The sequence below is a fragment of the Phoca vitulina genome, unplaced genomic scaffold (genome assembly GCF_004348235.1).
Source record: "Phoca vitulina isolate PV1807 unplaced genomic scaffold, GSC_HSeal_1.0 scaffold17, whole genome shotgun sequence".
Lineage (NCBI taxonomy): Eukaryota > Metazoa > Chordata > Mammalia > Carnivora > Phocidae > Phoca > Phoca vitulina.
In genome coordinates this window covers 15,433,182-15,459,019 of record NW_022589720.1, presented here as the reverse complement: position 1 = coordinate 15,459,019, position 25,838 = coordinate 15,433,182, and the positions used below count along the sequence as shown (strand labels likewise).

At 35.5% G+C, this 25,838-nt stretch overlaps 1 protein-coding gene across 5 annotated transcripts in view; it reads left to right on the top strand.

The window, feature by feature from the left end:
* The window catches only part of CDH18 (cadherin 18), a 574,093-nt gene that overhangs the window by 361,061 nt on the left and 187,194 nt on the right, over positions 1-25,838 (top strand). For all 5 annotated transcript variants that reach the window (XM_032415426.1, XM_032415422.1, XM_032415421.1 and 2 more), the window contains one exon: positions 1,970-2,089. In XM_032415426.1, the coding sequence (XP_032271317.1) occupies positions 1,970-2,089 (120 nt within the window). The remainder of the gene's footprint in view (positions 1-1,969; positions 2,090-25,838) is intronic.

Here is a 25,838-nt window from a genome sequence, read left to right as displayed (position 1 = left end):
CATGAGGACTTCATGTTGCTCTTTTATAACCAGCCTCCCCTAACTCTACCTCCTTTCCTTCAACCTGGCAACCACAAATCTGTTATCAATTTCTAAAATGTCATCATTTCAAGAAGGTTAAATAAATAGAATCATACAATATATCACCTTTTGGGACTGTTTTTTCCCACTGGGTATAATTCCCTGAAGATTCATACAAATTGCTGCAGGCTATTATTTTTATTGCTGAGTAGTATTCCATACTATCAACTACCACAGTCTGTTTAACCATTTTCCCAGTAAAGTACATCTGAGTCATTTCTAGTTTGGGGCTGCTACAAATAATGCTGCTGTGAATATCTATGAACTTTTGCAAACACGGTTTTATGCGGAAATATGTTTGCATTACTTTTGCATTAATGCCCAAGACTACAATTTGCTGAGTTGTAAGCTAAATGTGTGTTTGATTTTATAGGAATCTGCTAAATGTACATTTCCACCTGCAGTGTACAAGTGACCTAGTTTCTCAGTATTCTTGCCAGCATTTAGTGTCACCATTGTGTTTTATTATTCATTATTAGAGATTTCTTTTAGACATCACACAGTCCTCCGCTTCTGAGTATGTATAATTGCTAATCATATTTCTGCTTATAATCTCAATGTAAAAATACTATTTAGAGGCCAGAATCTTAACATATTATTGAAAGTCCATGTGCATTTATAATCTGCTAATAAGGATAATCAGCCATACTAATTCTATTAAGTTTTCTAGGATGCCTTGAAGACAAAGAACAAACTTTGCTTCAAGTTGCATCTGCATTTCAACATGGAAGTAAAATCTTTGTAGTTAAACAGATATTAGACCCTTAATAAGTGTGCCATACCTAAATAATTGAAGTACTTATTAAAACTAAAGACTGAAAATTGTCAGTGCTTTCATAGTCAAGTACCAAAATGAATGCAGAATTTCATACAGACTTACTTGATTGTGGAAATATTTTTGTTTGCTACATAACCTGAATTAGTAGGTGGAATTTTTCTAGTTAGGCAGAATAAAATATCAAGTATGCCATATTAGATGATTCATCAAGTACATTTCATGAATAAATGAGAGCTCTTAACCCACTAAATTTACAGTGGAGTTATATAGCCCTTAATAGATGGTTGTCTTGTTATACCTAGATCAGTTTTCATTTGGGAAAAACTGAAATATGGTATAAATATACCTAATTATGCAAATTGTATTTGAAAGATATGAAAGAAATCAGAAGAGTACAACCACTAATTTTACCTCAAAATACAGTATTTTAGTGTTTATAAATTCCTTTAAAGTACACTTTAATTTTCAAAAATCCAGTGTAATAGGCATATTCTGATACCCATTGTATAAAGATAATTATGTTGGTACTATATAGAAGAACCTAAAGGAATGAGAACTGAGCCTTGGAGACCAGTTAGGTGACTCATTAATAGTCCATGTAAGAAATAAAGATGGCATAAATGATGGAAAATGGTTTGAATGTACTATTTCGTTGCCACTGATAATTTAATGTCAACTCACCCGCATTCCCCCCTAATCACAAACCATCCAATCTCCCATTTTCTGAATAGGTATGTAACATGCAATGCATGTTCTCACCCTGCCTTTAACTTTACCCCACAGTTGAACACCAGTTTGATTCTTTTTTCTTGATCATCAATCCAATCTAACCCTGATTATGCGTCAAAGAGGCCTTTCACAATGTTATTGGCACATAAAAAAGTGTATTAAAATATTGGAAATCAAATATTTTCTTTTAGTCTCTCATCTGGTACAGTTTTGGCAGGGGAAAAAAGCAAGGGCTATGTTTGACAGATAAATCCAAGAATTATATTTCATAAGATACATCCACTATAGTGTTCCATAGGCATGTCAGCGTAACCTGTTTCTGTGTACAAGTCACATGCTAAATGTTACCGCACACTAAAATTTGTTTTCCTGAATGCACAGGTACCTCTGTTCTACAGGTGACAGCTACTGATGCAGATGACCCTACCTATGGAAACAGTGCACGCGTGGTTTACAGTATTCTCCAGGGACAACCCTACTTCTCCGTAGATCCTAAAACAGGTTAGTGCATTTTTGTATAATTTGTGTGCATGTGTGCTAGAATAGAAGAAAGCAGTGCTTTTATTTCTGTGTCTTCTCCTACATCAGACATTGTTGTCTTAGCACATTTTAAAATGTCCTTGCTTTTTCTAACAGGATGTAATTGAATAATTGAAGATAAATTCACTGTTTTCCTTAATATTTTGATTATTCATCACTTATACCAGTAAAAATTTCTTATCTTTGCATATCCCTGTATCAACTACTTTCTGCTTAAAACAAATGTAGAGTGTTACATCCAATGAGATTTTCAAGTGTATCATTTGTTAGGTTTACATATTAGGTTTAATTCTTTGCCAAATATGTTAAATAATTTATTGAGAGTTTCCATACTTTATTTGAATTTGATTGTTACATAAGTTTTTATATGTTACTTTGGGGGAATTGTTATGTCTTTTTTTTTTTTTAAGATTTTATTTATTTATTTGGGAGAGAATGAGAGAGAGAGAGAGAGAGCACATGAGAAGGAGGAGGGTCAGAGGGAGAAGCAGACTCCCTGCCAAGCAGGGAGCCCCTATGCAGGACTTGATCCCAGGACTCCAGGATCATGACCTGAGCCGAAGGCAGTAGCTTAACAAATTGAGCCCCCCAGGTGTCCCTGTTATGTCTTGAACTGAGGTTTTTTGCTAATGAGAAAATTCTTCAGCCTTTAAATATTGCGTTATGTAAGATAAGTTAACTGAGAGTAAAGACAAAAACATATGAACTTTTTTTTTTTTAAAAAAAATGGGAATTCTCTCTTTCCTCTCTTTTTTTCTGTCCAAAACAATCATGTCATATTATGTGATGTCAAAGAGGGAATGGAAGATACTCAGTAAGGCATTATAGGATTATATTCAGCAGCATAATCTAAAAACCAGAGAGAGCTCATGGTCCCATTGGCAAATAATTTGTTAATAAAAAGTTGACTGAATATAAACCATTTTGAAAGTAGCCAAATGTTCAGTAAGAATGAGTTTCAAGTTTTACTAATAATTTCAAAGATATACATAATCATGAGACACAGATGAATAGAGAGATCCAGGATATTCCAGAGGTTCCTAGGTCCTTTCTAGTTACATTAGATTCATTCTGAATCAGATTAACATGTGGGATTATCAGGTAATGGGCACAGGCACATAACACAGAAGAAAGCCATGTTTTTTGGTAAATATCCCCTTATACTCCCATAATTACATAGCATACAAAATATTTTTCAAGGAACCCTGCTTCATAAGTTCATAGATTCCAGGTTTGTTTACCATTATCTTAGACAAGGTACATCCAACTGAAAAGATGCCAGCATACTCTCAGTAGTTAATATCATTTGAATGCTAGAGGGCGCCTGGGTGGCTCAGTTGGTTAAGCGACTGCCTTCGGCTCAGGTCATGATCCTGGAGTCCCTGGATCGAGTCCCACATCGGGCTCCCTGCTCAGCAGGGAGTCTGCTTCTCCCTCTGACCCTCCCCCCTCTCATGTACTCACTCTCTCTCATTCTCTCTCTCTCAAATAAATAAATAAAATCTTAAAAAAAAAAAAAATCATTTGAATGCTAGGAATATTGTCATTATCATGTTTTCAAGAGGAATCCGCCAGCGTACTTCTCTTCTTTCTTTCCCTGGTGTGTTCCAACAACGTAAGTACACTGGACAAGAATAGAGCTCAAGCATACTGCTTAACTTCTAACTATCATAATTTATGAAGAAAATAATGAATATGTATAGATAGGTAATTGAAGAATATGTACATATATATATTATATGCATTATAATTATAAGATAAAGTATATATAATTAAATGAAGTAAAAAATAAAAATCCAGAGATGATAAAAAGTAATATAATGTGAGCTAAAATGAGTATCAGATAGGCAAGTCCTTTTAGTACCAAGATAGTATTAAATATTCAGAAATAAAAATGTTAATTAATATAGTAGTCAAAGCTCTGGGATAAAAGTATACATATATTGTATACATTGTTATTCTGGTAGGAGAGTTTAGAATTAATTGAAAAAAAAGTTTTTTATTGAAATATAGCTGACATATTACATTGCATAAATTTAAGGTGTACCATATGTTTGATACATTTTTATATTGTAATAATATTGCCATGTGACCATAAAAAATCTTAGGACAAATGGAAATGACTATTTAATATTGGTGTTGCTCATTTTGTTCTATTTTCCCAACAAACATGATAGTTTTATATATGAAATACATATATTTCTCATTTTATTTAGTTTTTTAAAGATTTTATTTATTTATTTGAGAGAGAGAGAGATAGAGAGAAAGCACGAGCAGCGGGGAGAGGGAGAAGCAGACTCCCCATTGATCAGGGAGCCCAACGTGGGGCTCAATCGCAGAACCCTGGGATCATGGCCTGAGCCAAAGACAGACGCTTAACTGACTGAGCCACCCAGGTGCCCCTATATTTCTCATTTAAAATATGCATCTCCTGGGTGGCTCCGTCGGTTAAGTGTTTGACTCCTGATTTTGGCTCAGGTCATGATTTCAGGGTCATGAGATCAAGCCCCACATTGGGCTCCACTCTGAGATTGGAGCCTGCTTAAGATTCTCTCTCTCTCTCGGTCCCTTCTCCCCCTGATTTCACATTCTCTCTCTCTCTAAATAAATAAATTAATTAATTAAATAAAATGGGAAAGAAACGAGGATCCTGTGTTTCAGTTAACACACACACCCACCCACAAATGTCCAAAACACACATGGCTTCAGTCCATTTACTCCTACGCATAACCAAATATTTATAAGTAAGTATTATATTTACTTAATAGAATATTGCTAATATATAGACATCATATACAGATTTTTAAAAATTTCCATCCACTCTGAATTTGTTAAAAATGAAATACCAATTCTATATGTATCTGTGTGTCTGAGGGTCTGAGAATGTTTGCATGTGTTTGTTTGAAGACATGCATGAATTTGCATTTGTGCGCACGGGTACTTTGGATGGATAAAGCACACTACTGAGGACAAGATTTGACTAGCGTTGGACACTGTGATAGTTTGTGCTTTAGTAAAGAAAGTATATCAGTAACATAATATTCAAATAAAAATTTCATTTGGTTATACATGTTTATCATAGGTTAATTAAGTACTTCATTAAATAAATAAAAATCATCTGAAACATAAATAAGCTGCTATTCAAATACTGCTCTGTGATATTGCCATTACAGTCCTTTGCTCCTTTAAGCAAGATGTTTTATTAAATGTAAGTATACCTCTTTGTTGATATGTTTTAATTTCAATATTATATTGACTGAAGCATCAAAAGAATCTATGGATATATGTCCTAATGTAAAGATTCTTTAAATATGCCAGTCTCTTAGATAGCTGTTTGTAGAAAGCGCTACAAAACAAAATGTTCATTATTCTCTTTAGTAAGACATTTTTGGTAAATTATGCTTAAAAGATATATTATTGTGCAATTAAACATCCTCAGAACTAATGAATTTAGTGGAAATTGTGCTTAAAATGACTGGAATAAAATACAAATATACTGAAAACTAAAGGATCAGTTGCTATGGATAAGATGTTATATAAGAAGTGTTGGGATAATGGTTACTTAGAATAGTAACATTTTCATAGTATCATTTTTCTTCTATGCTCTGGTTTGGCATGACTCTATTTCGATATGTCTCCAGTTACTTTCAGTGAAGATGAATTATATTGAAGGAATTTTTGTGACCAAATAGAGTTGTGAGTGCTCATGGTTAAAATCAGGACTTTGGGTTGCCTTGTTTTTATTGTGTTAAAAGATACAGTTGGTACTCACCATAGTTGTCCAAAGATGAGTTGTCCATAAGACCTTGCTGCCTATTTTACAAAACATCCATGAATTGCTGTATCCAAAGAAATGAATTATGTTGCTCTTGATTTGCTATACTATTCATAACTGATTTAATAAGGTCTGTATTGTTTTACACTGAAAATTTGTTAATTAGTATGATGAAAATAAGTCTTGTGAATCATCTGTTGTTTTAAATAAGTTTGGTTGAGTTAACTATGTCATAATGTTTGCTTAATGTATAACGACAAAAGAAGAGCGCCCATTAAAAAGTGATATTTTAACATTATGATGTTAAAGATGCAGAAAATTATGAAAGAATAAACTAAAGGAGATGACAATGAGATATAAAAGATATAATATTTCTGTCCAGATTCATGTAGAAAATATGTTAATGTAAGCTTAATGAGTATAATTCTATTTGAAGATACTGATTTTAATTCAGCAAGAGAACACTTTCAGATTTAGTAAGTGAAGTAACAATTTTCATGCTCATGAAAACATTTAACCCTAAGCAAGGCATGTTGAGGAAGGCTGATGAGTGAGAAAGCCAGGGGAAATGGTCAGAGAACCAAAGTTTATTTTTTTATTTTTATTTTTTTTAAAGATTTATTTATTTATTTGAGAGAGGAAGAATGAGAGAGAGTACATGAGAGGGAGGAGGGTCAGAGGGAGAAGCAGGCTCCTCGCCGAGCAGGGAGCCCGATGCGGGACTCGATCCCTGGACTCCAGGATCGTGACCTGAGCCGACGGCAGTTGCTTAACCAACTGAGCCACCCAGGCGCCCCAGAGAACCAAAGTTAAGAAGTCTGGGCTGATCCTAATCCAGTTAACGGAGTGTCAACTGCATTAAAAATAAATCAATATATTCAAGGTTTCTATGCCTCTTTAGAACCTATGAAATTTCTGTCAAGTGGTGACAGCAGAAGCTGAATGATTGAGGTGTTTTTAAAAAAATGAACCACTTTCCTTGACTTAGTTCAAAGACAAAGCCAAAAATCCACCATCTTTAGATGGTCTTTAGAACAGGGTCGGAGGATTACACAAGAGGTGGGTGTGCAGTTTTGAATTAAGAATTCAAATCTCTTAATGGCCATGGAGTTTATAGCCCTTTGATGATTCTCTCGGCTTTTTTCAGTCAATAATCTATTAATTACTTTGTGTTACCTTAGCTATTGCAGATATGTTATGTCTGTGCCTATTTCAGATAAATTGTTGAATCCTCCTGATGGTGAGTTCAGAAAACCTGAAAACCTGGATTATCAACCTGATGTCAGGGAAAACAGAGGGATATGCTGGTTTACAAAATTCCAGATGAGCTTTATTTACAATCGATTATAACATTAACAGTGGTGAATTTGACCGTAGTTAATATGAAACATATAAATCAGCAATAGCCAATAATGGCATCTTTGTATCTATATAAATAGTACTCATAGTGAGTTTTTGCTACTCCTAATAAAGACTATTGGAAGAGTTATCTAATTTAATATAGATGTGCTTATAATTTAACTTGAGTCATTTTTCATACAAACTTCATATGTTTTTACTCATTAAATAATGAATATTCAAAAGAAAATACAGCAGCTGAGAACATTTCTGTTGATAAATTCTACATTTAATTTTCAGGTACATAAAAAAATAAGACTAGATAAGGCCACCTTTTAATTATATACAAAGAGCATTCTAGATATTCTTTTTTTTTTTCCCAACACTCCTGGGGCATTTTAGCTCTCAAGTGGTTTCTGCTACATGTAGCTAAAAAAGGGTAGACATTGAGTTTCAAATCTTTTGTCAAACCCTTCTGCACTAATAACAGCAATTCCACAGGTAACAGGACACTTGATATCCAATAAAATATACTGTACCTAGTAATGCCTGTGGGTTCTAAAGTCACAACCATTATTACTTATTTTTACAAGGCATTATTGTAAACAAAGAAATTGTTTACTTGTCCTTCCAATGAAAAGATTAATGTATTTAGTTATGTTATAGTTTAATTAATATAGTATAGTACAGTAATTCATATTTATTATTTTTCCAAAATACTAAGGTTTATTCCAAAATGATTTAAGGATATTTCATGATCAAATCCAAGGATGTTACTTAATATCATAGTAGATTGATCAGGTTACTTAAATGTTATGTCTCTGTTTACTTGTATGTAAGTTTGGAAAAAAGCTAAATCCAATGAGAAAATTAATGCAATGCTCTTAGCCCAGTCCTTGGAAAGATATAGGTAGTTAGTAAATTTCTCTTGTTTACTCTCTTTTCTTTTAAGATTAAGAAGAATTTCCAAAATTACATAGTGTGCCATGACAAGAGTTTGAAATAGCCTTACCTGAAATAGGAAAAAAAAAAAATTTTGTTTGAAAGAATTTTTAGTCCACATAACTCTACAAAAATGTGAGTTCCACATATTAACTTGTATATAACTAAATTACACTTCTTTTCAGGCATTTATTTATTGATTTTTCTTCTTTTCAGGCATTTAAAGAAAGTTTTATAAATATTTTTATTAAGACAAATATACTTGTAGAAAAAAATTTTTATTATGTTAATCACCATACATTACATCATTAGTTTTTGATGTAGTGTTCCATGATTCATTGTTTGCATATAACACCCAGTGCTCCATGCAGTACGTGCCCTCTTTAATACCCATCACCGGGCTAACCCATTCCCCCACGCACCTCCCCTCTAGAATCCTCAGTTTGTTTCTCAGAGTCCATAGTCTCTCATGGTTCGTCTCCCCCTCTGATTCCTCCCCCTTCATTTTTCCCTTCCTACTATCTTTTTTTTTTTTTTTTAACATATAATGTATTATTTGTTTCAGAGGTACAGGTCTGTGATTCAACAGTCTTACACAATTCACAGTGCTCACCATAGCACAGACCCTCCCCAATGTCTATCACCCAGCCACCCCATCCCTCCCACCCCCCACCACTCCAGCAACCCTCAGTTTGTTTCCTGAGATTAAAAATTCCTCATATCAGTGAGGTCATATGATACATGTCTTTCGCTGATTGACTTATTTCGCTCAGCATAATACCCTCCAGTTCTATCCACGTCATTGCAAATGGCAAGATTTCATTCCCTTTGATGGCTGCATAATATTCCATTGTATGTATATACCACATCTTCTTTATCCATTCGTTTGTCAATGGGCATCTTGGCTCTTTCCATAGTTTGGCTATTGTGGACATTGCTGCTATAAACATCGGGGTGCACGTACCCCTTCAGATCCCTACATTTGTATCTTTGGGGTAAACACCCAGTAGTGCAGTTGCTGGGTTGTAGGGTAGCTCTATTTTCAACTTTTTGAGGAACCTCCATACTGTTTTCCAGAGTGGATGCACCAGCTTGTATTCCCACCAACAGTGTAGGAGGGTTCCCCTTTCTCCGCATCCCCGCCAACATCTGTCTTTTCTGACTTGTTAATTTTAGCCATTCTGACTGGCGTGAGGTGGTATCTCATTGAGGTTTTGATTTGGATTTCCCTGATGCCAAGCGATGTTGAGCACTTTTTCATGTGTCTGTTGGCCATTTGGATGTCTTCTTTGGAAAAATGTTTGTTCATGTCTTCTGCCCATTTCTTGATTGGATCATTTGTTCTTTGGGTGTTGAGTTTGATAAGTTCTTTATAGGTTTTGGATACTAGCCCTTTATCTGATATGTCATTTGCAAATATCTTCTCGCATTCTGTCGGTTGTCTTTTGGTTTTGTTGAGTGTTTCTTTTACTGTGCAAAAGCTTCTCATCTTGATGAAGTCCCCATAGTTCATTTTTGCCCTTGCTTCCCTTGCCTTTGGTGATGTTTCTAGGAAGAAGTTGCTGCGGCTGAGGTTGAAGAGGTTGCTGCCTGTGTTCACCTCAAGGATTTTGATGGACTCCTGTCTCACATTTAGTTCTTTCAACCATTTTGAGTCTATTTTTGTGTGTGGTGTAAGGAAATGGTCCAGTTTCATTCTTCTGCATGTGGCTGTCCAATTTTCCCAACACCATTTGTTGAAGAGACTGTCCTTTTTCCATTGGACATTCTTTCCTGCTTTGTTGAAGATTAGTTGACCGTAGAGTTGAGGGTCCATTTCTGGGCTCTCTAATCTGTTCCATTGATCTATGTGTCTGTTTTTGTGCCAGTACCATACTGTCTTGATGATGACAGCTTTGTAGAAAATTTTGAATGACAACTTAGAAGGAAGTAAGTTAGACATTGAAATAACTAGCCTTTTATCTTTAGAATTGACTGTCCCAACTCAAAATAGTGTGTCTAGATGAGATAAAGTGGCATGCTATCAGTGAAACAATTGTTATTAATGCACAGGTCTTGACCAACAATAGCTCTGATTCTCAAAAATGACCTTTCCTTAACATTTTGTAGCAAAAAGCAGTCAGCTATAAAAATGCACTCAGTGGAAGGCCTCAGTGAGTTTCTTAGGATGTAACTGAAAACAAGGTTTCAACATTCTTTGCCCAGTGTACATGATGTAATTAAATTCATCAACAATTCTGTTTCTATTTAACTTCTTTAATTTTATTTCAACAGTGAACAAAAAATTGTTTGTGGAAGATCACTGTGCATAAAAGATGTAGAGCATCTCTTTTTAAAAGTTTTGTGGGTTTCAATATTAATTTTGCATAATTCCAAATGAAAATCTACTTGAAAATAGTTTTTTTTCCCCAGAATCAGTTTTTTATATTTATTAATAGCTCAGCTGTTAAAATGCTTAATTTATGGTCCACAAAATCTGCAGAAGGGAAAAAAGTCCATAGTAGAATATATTTTGTCATTTTTTCTTATTCATAGCCTACTCTAATTGATATAACAATAATTGCACAAATACATTTTTAAATAATTTCCTATAATTAACTGCATAATAGACTTTTAAAAATAGTTAATTAGTAACCCCAATTCTAAAGAATTTGCTTCTCTTAGAGAAGAAATCATGCATTAATTCAGAACTGTGTCATGTTGCCAAATTACTGAAAGAAACATTAGCTCACTTTTTTTTCCACTTTCTTTTCTTTAGGGAAGAATTCTAAATAGTTTGTGAAATGTAACAGAGTGTATGGGGATTAACACAAGAAGTCCATTTTATATAGCACTTAAAAAATGAACAGTTAATGAACTGTAGTAGACACTAGTGGTTGTCCACTTAATATCAATTTCTCATTTTGCTGGTCCTATTAGAACTCTAATTTTGCTCATTGTAGCAACATACTCAGCTAAAAAGCTAGATTTCCCAGCTTCCCTGTAACTACTGTGACGTCGTTCTAACCAGGGAAATATAAAAGAAAGACCATTGGAAGGCTTTTGATATGTCTGTGTAGGTGCCAATGCTTCCTCATTTTGCCTTCCCATCTTCTGGATTTAAGCATACGCATAATCATTGGAGGTACAGCAGCTATCTTGTGACAATGAGCACATGAGATGAAAGTCGCATGGAAGAAACTGGTGAGCAAACCCCTGGCAGTGAAGTTACTCTGTCTGAATAATTTTTGTGCAAACAGAGACAGTGCTGATACGTGACTTTTGTGAAATGTGCTTTGCAGACCAGTAACCCACCTTCCCAGCGCAATGAGCTGCCCACACAGGTGTAGAGCTGGTTCTCCTAGACTACTTTCATTCCTCTCAATCCAAAATCCAGGATCCAGAGAAAACGCACAGTGCTTTCTGTGTATGAGTAGCCATTTTACAGTTCTAGTGCCAACACTAAACTAGAAAAGGAGATTTTTCACACTGACTTGAATATCAAAAGGTATATTAATTGTTGATATTCAGGGAGCTCAGAGAATGAAACCAAACATAATTTTCTCTGACAGGCCATTGAAAATGTATATCTGAAAAATAATTTTAGCTGTCATCAAGATGTAGCAAATACACTATTCAACACTATAGATGTCAGATAACTCTCCTACTTCATCACAAGGAGATCATCATGTCCTGTTTACATCAACAGAATTAATAATATCTATCGAATTTAATTGCTATGGGTATAGTTCTAGTGAAAAAATATATAGATTAGTGTTCTATGTTAGTTACACTATTTGTTACAGCCTTAGATAGATCCATATAATTGAAATGGTTTGACTTGGGACACTTAAGTGAATTTAAGATTTTATTTATTTATTTGACAGAGAGAGACACAGCGAGAGAGGGAACACAAGCAGGGGGATTGGGAGAGGGAGAAGCAGGCTTCCTGCTGAGCAGGGAGCCTGATGCGGGGCTCGATCCCAGGACCCTGGGACCATGACCTGAGCCGAAGGCAGACACTTAATGACTGAGCCACCCAGGCGCCCCCACTTAAGTGAATTTAATGGTATGTAAGCTAAACTTAAATCTGTTAAAACAAGCAAATGAAAAAAGGAAACCAATTGAATCCATTTTTTCCTCAAATGTCAACTTCTTGCAACTATATTGACCAACTATTCCCTAGAAAGGGAAAAAAAGTAATCTCTTTGAACATAAAATAGTAGTGATAGGAAGTGATAGGAATCAATGTTGGTTCATGGTAACCTGTTTTATACGATTTCTTCCTGGTAAAAAACATATTTATCTTATGTAATTTCTGATTGTTTGTTGTTACATTATAGAAATGCAACAGATATTTGCAAATTGATTTTCTGTCCTGCAACTTTACTGAATTCTTTTATTAATTCTAACAGTTTTGGGTGGAGTCTTTAGGGTTTCCTATATAGTAATAGCATTTTATCTGCAAATAGTGACAGTTTTACTTCTTTCTTTCCAATTTGAATGCCTTTTATTTCCATTTCTTGCATAATTGCCCTGGTTAGGACTTCTAATACTATGTTGAATTAAAGTGGTGAGAGTGAGCAACGCTGTTTTGTTCCTAGTATTAGAGGAAAGGTTTGTAGCTTTTCACTGTTGAGTACTGTAGGAGTGCTAACAACACTGACTTCATCTTTGGCCATCGGTCTTGTTTTCTCCTCTGGTGCATAGAGGGTTCCGTTTTAGATAACTAGCAGACATCCTCTGGCTCACAGAGGGTGCAGCCTTAGGTATCCACCCTGTGACCTCATCACCAATGTTGTCACTCTAGAAGGGCTGGGGATTAAGGTCCAGGTAGGAACAGAGAATAGGGGCTGAGAGTAGCTGCCTAGTGCTCTGGATCATCCATCTGCCTGATTGCCCCATCAGTAAGTTACCCTGAATAAAACTCTGTATAAATGTTATGGAGTGGTTTGGTTGGTTTTTCAGTATTAAAGTGTCTTCTCAGTCTGGAGGGTACGTTACTGACCCTCCTTCACCTTGAAATAATTTGCATAGTCATCAGGATGCGGAAAAATGAAACAAGCAAGCATAAAGGGTCTATGCCAGGGGAAAGCTCCTTGTCAATGCCAGTGTGGGGAAGGGTGGAGCCAGGGAACCCATTGGAGGTAGGGGAAAAACCAGGTTGGGCAGCCACCTCCATGTGGGGAGCCTTGGTCAGGTTTTTTGAGCATTTTGGACCAGTGTATGAGTACAGGGACACCCCTAAAATGCCTAATGAATGGTTAAATATCCTATTCAAAAGAGTAGAGTAAAGGAAGTAGAGAAGGGAAAGTGAACACGCCACTGTAGCAGTAGCTTGGCCACTGATCCTTGCCTTAAGATGCATCACAGAAAAGGAATTATGAGTAAGAAGAGAACTGGAACAGACCCAAGAAGCACTGGCTTTGGAAAAGGATGTACAAGCTTCATATTCCTCTAATACAGACATTATGTCCAAAAGAATTCAAAAGCAAGAAGAGCAGTTAGAAATTATGGCGTGTAGGGTGGAAAAGATGTATGAGCACATCAGAGTGACAACTATTAGGTCTTAAGAGAATTGGGACCCTAAATCATGAGACCCCTGGGGTAATGATTCCTCTGATGAGGACATTATCATGGAGGAGGAAAATGATTTTCAGACAGGACTTTTGATTCAAACAAAGACCCAGGCCACTCATGAGCCCAGGGATGACCAAGAAGAAATTTCCACTAGTCAGAAAGCAGCCCTGAGGGAATGTTCTGCAGCTTGGTGGAGCTAACCAGCTAATTTTAAGCAAAAGGGCTGAGAAGGGCTGGCTTCTTGGGTGTAACCGCTGTGGGATGCTGGGGAAAGGGTATTCTGTTAAATGGGTTTCAAATGTCAAAAATAGCCTCAGTCGTTTCTGGACCTGCCTGATGACAAGATTATACAGCACAGGCAAGGGTGAGGATCAAAAGTGCTTAGCTAATTTGACTGATTGGGTAAATGCTAGCATTAAGTTAACCTGGCCTAATGAAGGGGATGTTCTCTCGCCTCCATTTTGCTGGACTTCTATGGAAGAACTAGAAGAAATTATACGTGAACTGGGAATGAAACATGCCAGATAGCCTCAGTATTTTAGAAGCCCACACAGAGACTTGTTTTCCTCTGGTACTGAAGACTGTATCTTTGAGTCAGCCTTGGGGTCATCGTATAGGACTTTAGTATCTGGCCTCTATGGTTAATGGGCCCACTGTTATAATAGCAGCTAGGGTGGCTGATTAATGGAAACCAGAAGAATTCATGATGAGGGAAATAGATTGAAAAACAGGGAAAAACAGATGATTCTGCTGATGATAAAATGTCAGCAGGGGGGATCCATTAAGGTCTCTTGTAAACTCGTGGCAATATCTGATATTATCAGGGACCCCAAGAGAAAATTTAAACAGACAACCCAATTTGGTCTTGCTAAACCTGTGGAAGGCATTGCCTCAGGGAAAGCAGTTTATCCCCTTGGAGGAAGGCTCAAAAAAGTCAGGTGTGTCATCAGAGTGCTCCTCCACTAATAGAGGAATTTCAGGGGTAGATACCTCCTACCCCTAGAGACTAGGGGTTAGGCCAATGTTGCTCACCAGGGGCTCTGTGTGGAGTTAACCATTTATTGGTCTTGGAAATTTCAGAGGGAGATAAAGGCTACCGATGGTTGCAGAGGACAAATTATCAAGGTCCTGACAAACTAGGCTCTAGCTACAAATTAGCAGGCTTCCTCCATGCTGTTTTGTAGTGTGTATTTCCTCCATTCCTTAGTATATTTTGGGCGTAGATGTTCTGTAGGATCTGGATCTAACTACAATGACAGGTGAATTCAAGTTGCATAACATGCGACGATTTATCCTCCCTGTCTCAGGCAGCCATGCCATTATAGGTATACTTAAGGTCTCACTGATGGGAGGTAAATACTAACAAGATCCATGGTCCAGGTCAACCAGTGAAATTTCTGGGCGTCATCTGGCCGGGTAATATGAAAATGATGGCTAAGGCAGTCATTGATTAAAATACAAGCCTTTCTATTCCCTAAAACTGTAAAGGAATTACAGGCTTTTGTTGGTTTATGGGGTTACTGGAGACTTTATATTCAAGCACAGACATTAACACCTTTCTATGCCTTGGTTAAGAAGGGAAGTTCATGGAATTGGGGTGTTAACTAACCAGAGGCTTTCTTAAAGGCAAAAATGTGCTAAAACAGGTAAGTGCAGGTCCTGAGAGTATTAATGCCAGACATGAATTAGATATTAAGTTTATATACAGAAGGGTTTGGCTGGGGCTTCTGACGATGATAAAATGAGAAATCGATTACAGCCATAAAGATGTTGGGGGTGGAATGTAAGAGTACTGACAACACTAACTCTATCTTTGACCCTTCATCTTGTGCTCCCCCTTCCCATAGATGGTGCCACTTTAGATTACTAATAGAAATACCCTCTGGCACACAAATGATACAGCTTTAGATAACTACTTTTCTACCTCACCACCATGCCCTTACTCCAGTAAGGGTGAGGATTGAGGTTCAGGTAGGGGCTGAGAAGGGCTGCAGAGTGCTCTGGATCATCAGCCGGCCCACTTGATTGCCCCATCAGTAAGATACCTTGAATAAAACCCTGTGAGTGGTATGGAGTGGCTTGCTTGTTTTTTCAGTTTTTAAAGTGCCTTCAGAGTATAGAGGATATATTACTGACCCTTCCCACCTCATAATAAATATATTGTTAGCTGTGGGTTTGTCATATATGGCTTTTATGATGTTGAAGTAAGTTCCCTGTATGTCCACTTTGTGGAGTTTTTAATCATAAATCAATGTTGAATTTTATCAAATGCTTTTTCTGCATCTATATGATTTTTATCTTTCATTTTGTTAATATAGTGCATCTAATTGATTTGTGGATGTTGAACCATCCTTGCATTCATGGAATAAATCCCACTGATCACGGTGTATTGTTCTTTTAAATGTATGGCTAAATTTGGTTTGCTAATATTTCCGTGAGTATGTTTTGTATCCCCCCCACTCAGGTTTGTGTGCTCTCTTTCTCTCTCAAATAAATAAAATCTTTTTTATAAAGTCTATTTTTCTCTTATATTAGTATAGTTACCCCAACTTTTTTTTGGTTCCCATTTGCATGGGATATTTTTCTCCATTCCTTCACTTTCAGTCTGTGTATCAGACTGTTTGGAATCTCTTGTAGGCAGCATATGGATGGGTCTTGGGGGGTGTGTGTGTGTGTGTGTGTGTGTGTTTATCCATACAGACACATGTGTCTTTTGATTGGAGAATTTAGTCAATTTATATTTAAAGCAATTATTGATGGGTAGGTACTTTTTTTCCATTCTGTTTATTGTTTTTTAATTGTATCATAGTTCCTTTTTATTCTTTCTTCTCTTGCACTCTTCCTTTGTGGTTTGGTGACTTTCTTTAGTAGTATACTTTAATTACTTTCTCTTTCTCTCTTTTTTTTTTAATAATGATTTTTTTTTTTTAATTTATTTGAGAGAGAGCACAAGAGAGCACAAGCCAGGGGGAGGAGCTGAGGGAAAGGGAGTGGAGCAGGGAGCCCAATGCGGGGCTCCATCCCAGGACCCCAGGATCATGACCTGAGCTGAAGGCAGATGTTTAACCACCTGAGCCACCCAAGTACCCCTAATTCCTTTCTCTTTATCTTTTGTGTATCTACTATAGGATTTTGCTTTGTGGTTACAATAAGGTTTACATATAATGGCTCATGACTATAACAGTATATTTTAAGTAGATAACAACTTAAGTTTGATTGCATACTAAAGCTCTACCTTTTTACTCCTCTGACTGCCATTTTATGTTTTTGTCACATTTTACACCTTTTTATCTTGTGTATCCCTTAAGTAATAATTTTAGTTACCATTATTTTTACTACTTTTGTCTTTTAACTTTAACTGTAACTTTATAAATGATTAATCCATTACCTTTATTGTCTATTCACTTTTCCAGTGAAATTTAGTCTTTAGTGTGCGTGTGTGTATGTGAATTTTTTTGCTAATAAGTGCCCTTTCTTTTCATCTTAAAGAAATTTCTTTCACATTTCTTACAATTCTTACTCTTGTTGGAGATTTTGACTTTTTATTTTTATTTTTTTAATGTTGTATTTTTACTGAGAGCGAGAGATAGTGAGAGAGAGCAGAGCAGGAGGGAGGGGCAGAGAGAGAGGCAAGCCCCCCCCACCCCGAGTGGGAGCCCAAAGATTTTGACTTTTTAAAATTAGTGTTATTTTTATTATATTGTGTAGCATTTTCTCATCTCTGGTCTTCTATAAACATACTTTTTAAAATTTCCTATTTCTGTCATTTATGTAGCCTTCTAATTTATGCTCTTTCTCAAATGATTGTCATAACATGAATATTTAACTGCTGTGAGAAAAAGAAATGCTTTGGTCATCAAAATAAAAATAAAAAATCATTAGAAAGTTGCAAGGTCACCAAAAAAAACTATCCCTGAGAAACAAAAACAATATGTTTTCTATGTATATAATGGAAAAACAAATTCCTGGAATGCAAGTTCTTTGAGAACTTCCATTACTCATGTTTGTATCTTCCATAATGACCAGAGAATTGTGTGACCTCTAGAAGAAAGCACTAGTTTATAGAAATACAATATGATTTGGAAGGTAGTTTCCAAAATAACACTAGTTTCTTTTCTTTTCTTTTTTTTTTTTTTAAGATTTTCTTTATTTGAGAGAAAGCAAGAGAGAGAGAGCACAAGTAGGGGGGAGAAACAGAGGGAAAGGGAGAAGCAGACTCCCCTGCTTAGCAGGGAGCCCGATGCAGGGCTCAATCCCAGTACCCTGAGATCATAACCCTAGTCAAAGGCAGATGCTTAACCGACTGAGCCACCCAGGCACCCCCTAATGCCAGTTTCTAATAATAACTTCTATTTTATGTTATGGCCATAATTATTTCATGTTTCAGAAAATTTCCTGTCTTTCATATATTGAATTTAGATAGGTCGAACATCTGAATCAGAAGAGAATAATGAAATTGTGGTTTTAAGAATATATTTTTCTATTTTTCTCTCATTTTTCTTTTCCTTTAACCTTGGGTGTCTAATTCTTTTAACTTTTTGGCATAAGTCCTTCCTTTAAAATCCAAATAAAAGGCTCAAGCTCCCATCCCATGCAGTGTAGGAAGAAAAGTGCTCTTCCCAGTATTCTGAATGCTCCTGATAGGAAACTAGAAAAAAAAAAAAAAAAAAAAAGTTGGGAGGAAGCTTCTCTGCTTCCAGGGTCCTAAGTCCTAATTTTCTCTCTAAGGGCTACTATCTTCTCTCTACTTCTGCTGGGGAAGAGTCCCCATTTCTTTGTTGCCCCAAATGCTGCTAATGTGGGAATTCTGGGGAAACCAGAATTTTCCAAAGATTGAGGTTATGTGAAAGAAATTATGATCCGTGCAAACAGGAATTAACTTGAAACTAGAAACTAAATATTACAAAATCTTCCTTAAAAACATTGTCAAAGCATACTTAAACTGCTGTTTTCATTTCACAGGGGTCCCGTTTTTCTCTCTTTGGGCCACTTTTTCTTGTTTCCATCTTTTCAACATCTTTCAGAATGCTCCACAGAAACTTGACTGTTATTATATAGAGGAATAAGGATCTTCTTTTGCCTCACTTTTGTTTATCTGACATATACAAGCAGGCTTCACCCTTCTCCAAGAGACACACGGACTAGGGACTTTTTTCCCTAAGAGAAATTGTCCTTCCAATCACAAGCTACCCAGTCAACCTCAAACATCTTTTGAAATATTTCCCCTCTGCTATTTCCCAAAATAGGCATGGTTTAATATTTTAGACATTCTTAATCCTCTTTTTGTACCTTCAATACTAGTCATTTTTCTTATTATAATAACTTACAACAATCATTACATGTTCTCATTGTATTTCTTGACCCTTATTTTCTTCATTTTTTTTTCTTTTTCTCACTGCATTTCCCCACTTTAGTCACTCAATTATCATGATCTCTATAAATAAAATATTTCCTAATTCTTCCTCTTAATCTCATAGCCAAGGAGTTTCACAGAATGAGAATTACTTAAAAAAATGTCTAGGTAACAAGACCCATGGCCTATTCTTGTGAGAAAAAAATAAAAGCCCTTCCTAGTGGGAATGCTCAGGTACACAAATACGTGCACAGGCCCAGGAGTCCACCAAAATATACTGAGAGTAAGGCTTTGCCATGGGCACATCCATGCTTGCAAAAGGCCCACAGGGGACTCATTCTTAGTTTGGGAAGCATTCATCCAAGCAGTAACATAAGTATTAAGAGATGGGGGCTTTATTCCCTCAACGCTTTCTTGTGCAGAAGATATACATGCAAACTTCAGAAAATTAAAGTAAATGAAAATCTATCATATAAACAGCTTTTAAAAACCCTCTCCATATATATATATATATATATATATATATATATATATATATATATATGTGTGTGTGTGTGTGTGTGTGTGTATATATCATATATATCATATATGTTTACATTATTAAATTCATATTATACGTGTAATTTTTAAAATGTACATGTGTCCTACATAGTTATGGCCCACAACTGACATTTGTTTCATATTCTTGAAGTATCATTCATTCATACTGTGAATAAATAAAAATCAAATATATTTGGTGCAGAAAATGTGACATTTTCCATTAACTGAGCATTTCTGGTTTTCCTTCGAGTATCCTGGCAGGGCCTCTGTACTCTCAGTCTCTGTTTCCTCTCATATCAGCATTGGAAAACAAACAAAGCAATGCTATTATGCCTGTCACAATGGTTCATTGTTGTTTTCATCCCCTCATTCCTGACAAACATGGTGAGCTGCTCTCTCCAGGTGACTGCTTGATTGACTATTGGATGTAGCTGATTGATAGGAGTGGCAACCCAAAGGAAGAGCCTTTTGTTTAAGGGACTTGATGACCATATGTAAATACAGTCAGTAATATTGACAGGGGGCACCTGGGTGGCTGCGTCAGTTAAGCATGTGACTTCAGCTCAGGTCATGATCTCAGGGTCCTGAGATCAGCCCCAGGTCAGGCTCCATGCTCAGCCTATAGAGTCCGCTTTTCTCTCTCCCTCCCCCTCTGCTTCTCCCTGTACTCACATGTGTGTGCACTCTCAAATAAGTAAGTAAAATCTTAAATAATAATAATAATTTCAACACCTTGGGCTTCTCCAAGTTTAATTTAAGACCCAGGCAATTTGAACTACTCATGGAAACAGGTTTGATTTTTAGAATTAATTGTTCTCTAACCAATATTCCTTAAGTATATAGTAATTTTTAATATAGCTATAGTTCTCAATTTTCATTTTGTCTCACCATTTCCATTTTTTGTTTTCATATTTGTAACACATCTTTTTCAGGAATAATAAGATGATTCTCAGTGTGCAAAACAAAATATTAGAGTAGCACAGGATAATATAATACTCAACAATGAAATAATTTATTGAGACATGAAGGTTAAAGCTTTGAATTATTTTTCAATTTCTTTCATTATCTCTTTCTCAGTGAACCATTCTGGGACCTTATTTATGTATTACCTCAATCAAATCATGATTTCTAATACCTATATGTAAGAAAATGAGTATGGCTTAGTAGAGTTAATGGTTGTGATTTCAGAAAAGTAATTTATTCTGAGGCTCTTTCATTATCCATAAAATGGGAAAACCAATGAGTACCTTATATGATTATTTTGCAGATTAGAGCTAATATATTCAAGGTACCAGGATAGCTCCTAACATTTGCTTGTAGTCATTAATTATATATATATATAAGATTATATGTGAGTTTATATATATATATATATATATATTTGAGTTTATATATATATATATTTGAGTTATATATATATTTGAATAATGTAGTCATTATGTATATTTCTATACTATATATAGAAATAGACTATATTATTCTTTGGAGGAAACATGCTTATTTTACCTTTATTTGTCCACACTTCCTAGCATACAACCCTGTATTAGAATGAGTGGCTAAAAACTGTCTGTTGCTACTTTGTGTTATGTGTATTACCACAATTTTGAAAATTGAAAAGAAACAAAATTGCCTTAAATTTATTTTCTCATCTCCTTAAAACTTTTCTTACCTTTGCTCATTTGCTTTATTTCTTAAATTCCACATATGAGTGAAATCATATGGTTAGAGTTTGTGGTTCCCAAGTGAATATAGCTCTTTGCAGAAGTGATAAAACAGGCTCTGAGTTTGATAAGATAGGCATTTATAAACAGACATAGATAGAATTTATCTGAGATGGACCAGCTGCAGCATTTACAGTATTTAAAAATGTTCTCACTTGCCAGGGACAGAAGGAAGATGCCATGTGGATTTCCTTAAGGCATCCCTGACTAGAGATCTGGAGCAGGGAAGACTAGAAACAGCTTTCCTAGCTGGGGCCCATATTCATCTGAGGAAGATAGAGGCGGATCACTGAACAGACACCCTAAAGACTTAGATGGATTGACTCTACTTTCTGGGAACTCATGGAATACACTCAAGGCTGTTCACATCACTTTTTTTTTTTTTTTATTAAAAGATTTTATTTATTTATTTGACAGAGAGAGACACAGCAAAAGAGGGAACACAAGCAGAGGGAGTGGGAGAGGAAGAAGCAGACTTCCTGCGGAGCAGGGAGCCTGATGTGGGGCTTGATCCCAGAACCCTGGGATCATGACCTGAGCTGAAGGCAGACACTTAATGACTGAGCCACCCAGGAGCCCTGTTCACATCACTTTTGTTTTGTTTTGTTTTGTTTTCTAATCTTGATAAAGCCTTTTTATTACCATGCCCATTATGGGTCCATTAGAGTGAAAGGTTTTCAATTTTTCTTCTTGTGACCTAAAAAAAAAAAAAAAAAGTATTCTCTTATTCTAGAAATATTGAACTTTCCTCCTTATATTTTCTTCCTTTGTTCAAAAGCTAGGGAATTTTTAAAGAAATATTCAATCATACCACAGTGTCAAATTTTCTTCTGATAATTTTCTATAGTACTGTGAGGAGATATGTCAGATTTAAGAATAAAATTTGCATAAAATGATTCATGATTTACAGTTTGTTAGTGCTCTGACTAGTAAAATGGAATTCTCTAAATCATATATTAAGACTGTAAACCACTTATGATAACTAATATGTCTACAACAAAGATGAATACATAATTAACATACAAATTTGCATTTAAAAATACAATTTAAATAATGTTATCAGTTGTATGTCCTTCTATTAACATAAATGATAAGAAATATGAAATTGAGATTGACCTATAGCTAGTTATTTCACTACCAGGAAACAAAACCAAAAATTCCAAACTGGCCCTCTCAGATATTCACATCAAGAGTGTTCATCACATTTTCCCAGTGCAATAAGACAAATGTGTTCAGTTTTTTTTTTGAAGCCACTTTCATAAATAGTGAATGTGTTCAGTCTTATTGAGAACAACTGGGTAGCTCCTGTGATCACTTTGTAGATGATAAATCATGTTTAAAACAGAATTCTACTGAAAAATATTGTTAGTGTTGACAGCATTTAGACAAATTCAGCCTCCTCTGTCACTAAAGCTGACGTTGATTATGCAATACCCCATACTCTCGCTGGCATGTCTTTGCCAATATAGAGTATACTGAAACTTTCACAGTTCCTTCTAGGTTCATAATGAATACATTTTTAACCTCCAAATCAAGATACACATTTTAAAATTAGAGTGGGTTTTTTTTTTTTTTTTTGAGAATTTATTTACCTGAAAGCTTTAGAGGTGTGAACAATGTCTATACTGCAGCTAATGATCTTTATTAGAAAGTAATTAAGTTCCATGGAATCATGACCACCACAGCCTATTAAACCATTTTTAGATCATAGCAAAATAGAGTAATGAGACTTCCGTGTCCCATATGATATTTATATGGTACAAGGAATGTGGTTACCCCAAGAATCGGTCACCTAGTATGGTTAACTAAAACACTCACAAATGATCTATAGTTACCTAATTTTTGAAACCTATGAAAAAAAAGCAATTGATTTGCTTTTACTAATTAAAAAGTCTTTTCCATGAGGATATGTAAAATTATGTTAGCAGAATTCCCTCAAATTCCAATAAAGATTCTAGGTTCAAATTTGCTTCTAGGAGTTCAATTTAAAGAATCAGTTAGTTGAATGAGATGTGATATTATACTTTTTTTTTGAAATCCAGCCTTAATCTGTTAAAAGAAAAAAAATTACTGGTGAGTTCTGGGGGCAAAAGTTTATAGAAAACAGAACACCAGACCCAGATTCAGATAACAGAGGTGCATTTCTGCTCCAGTGTGTGTGTACTCCCCTTGTGGTCTGATTAAGTCAATTCATGACTCTGAGTTTCAGTTTTTTCCCTATAAAATGAAAATAAAAATACCTCCCTTAATTATCTGTCAGGACAGCTGTGGGTATTTTTAAAACTTACATAGTATCAAAGGCATGTTCATATACAGCTCTAAGCATTTCTTTGGAAAAATGTCTATTCAAGTCCTCTGTCCATTTTTTAATTGGATTGGGTTTTTTTGGTGTTGAGTTGTATATTTTCTTTGTATATTTTGGCATTAATCCTTACCAGATATGTTATTTGCAATTATCTCCTCCCATTCAGTAGGTTTTCCTTTTATTTTATTTTGTTGATGTTTTCTTCACTATGCAAAAGCTTTTGATTCTGGTGTAGTCCTAGTAGTTTATTTTTGCTTTTGTTTTTCTTGTCTCAGGAGACCTATCTAGAAAAATATTGCTGTGGCTGATGTCAGAGAATTTGCTGCCTGTGTGCTCTTCTACAGTTTTATGATTTTAGGTTTCATATTTAGGTCTTTAATCCATTTATTTTTGTGCATGGTGTAAGAAAGTGCTCCAGTTTCATTCTTTTGTCTTTAACTGTCCAGTTTTCCCAGCATCATTTGTTGAAGAGACTGTCTTTGCCTTATTGTATATTCTTGCTCCCTCCTCCATAGATTAATTGACCATATCCATGTAGATTTATTTCTGGGCTCTCTATTCTGTTCTATTGATCTATATGTCTATTTTTGTGCTAGTACTATCCTGCTTTGATTACTACAGCTTTGTAGTATGTCTTGAAATCTGGAATTATGATAACAACATTGATGTGGCTATTCGGGGTCTTTTGTGGTTCCATACAAATTTTAGGATTGTTTGTTCTAGTTCTGTGAATAATCCTGTTGGTATTTTGATAGGGATTACATTGAATCTGTAGAATGCTTTAGGTAGTATGGATATTTTAACAATAATTTTTCTTCTAAGCCAAGAGCATGGAATATCCTTCCATTTGTGTTGTCTTGGAGGAGGAAAAAAAAAAAAAAAAGCTCTATGCACATCAAGGAATTATCATTATAGTAAAATTTAATTGTGATAAACTTATGCTGCAATGTATATTATAAGTAAATAAATGCTAAATCATATGATCCTATCTGGAATTAAGTAGAGAGCAGTGCAATCAACTGGATTTTGACTTCTATGTTTGAGGCTATATTCCAGCTTTCGAGTAGTGATGTTGAAAGGGTACTCACTTCTGGAAGTTATCTATCCTCTTTATGTGCATAAGAATGTTAACTTTGGTCGTAGTTGCAGTCAAAAGTTATTGTGCCCAGTGCTCGCAATAAATTGTGACTTGAGCTCTTAGAGTTGAAGTTATCTAAGTGTCAACTCAGAGAGCACTAACCTATTCCTGATTGCAGCACCCAGGATGCTGATTGCAATGTGGAAACCTGTGTAAAGGACAAGCCCATGCATCATTTCAGTGAACTTGGGAACAGTAATTGCGATTTTGTGACTATTTTTATAAGTGATTGCATGTCAGGCAAAAAAAAAAAATATAATACATTTTTAGGCTTTTAATGTGTTCTAAATTTTACATGGAGTAGACTAGCTATTTCTGTTGTATAAGCAGATCACTAATCCTTCATTTTGTCTCTGAGTAGCAAGATGTTATTTAATATTCAAGGGCCTGGCAACCTTAGATTTAACACTGCAGTGATATTTTTAACATTACCCTTTGTAGCAAAGATACAACATAACCACAATTTATGCCCCTAATTTGTACTTGTTCAATAAACAAATCATTAGTTTGGAGACAGAAGGTCAATGCAGAAAAAAAAAAAAATTATGAGTGCATCCTTCCAGCAAATTGATGCATTGTTTTCTATGCATACACACAGACTTGAAGCTATAATTCTATTCCCCATCCTTTTCACACATGCATGCACAAACACGTGCACACAGTCATGCACCAGAAAACAGGTATTTTGTTGTCTCACAGGTAATGGAATGAACAAAAGGACCGAGTTCTGAGGTCATTCAACACTAATTACCTGAGCCTCAATTTCAGGCACTGTCCGAGCTGTTTCCATGCACTGTTCCTGAGATGTAGCAAGATCTTCTTTCCTCTTACCATCCTTCCTCTTCTAGATGTCTTTCTTGAAGTGTCACTTGAGAACATTCTTACCTCATAAATTATGTCATTCATCATATATAGTTGCCCTCATCATTCATTCGTTCAACAAATATTCACTTTCAATAAACATTCATTAACATTAATCTTATACAAAGTGCCAAAGATTGTAGTAGGCAAGGGGGGTAAAAGAGGAAGATTACCCCCC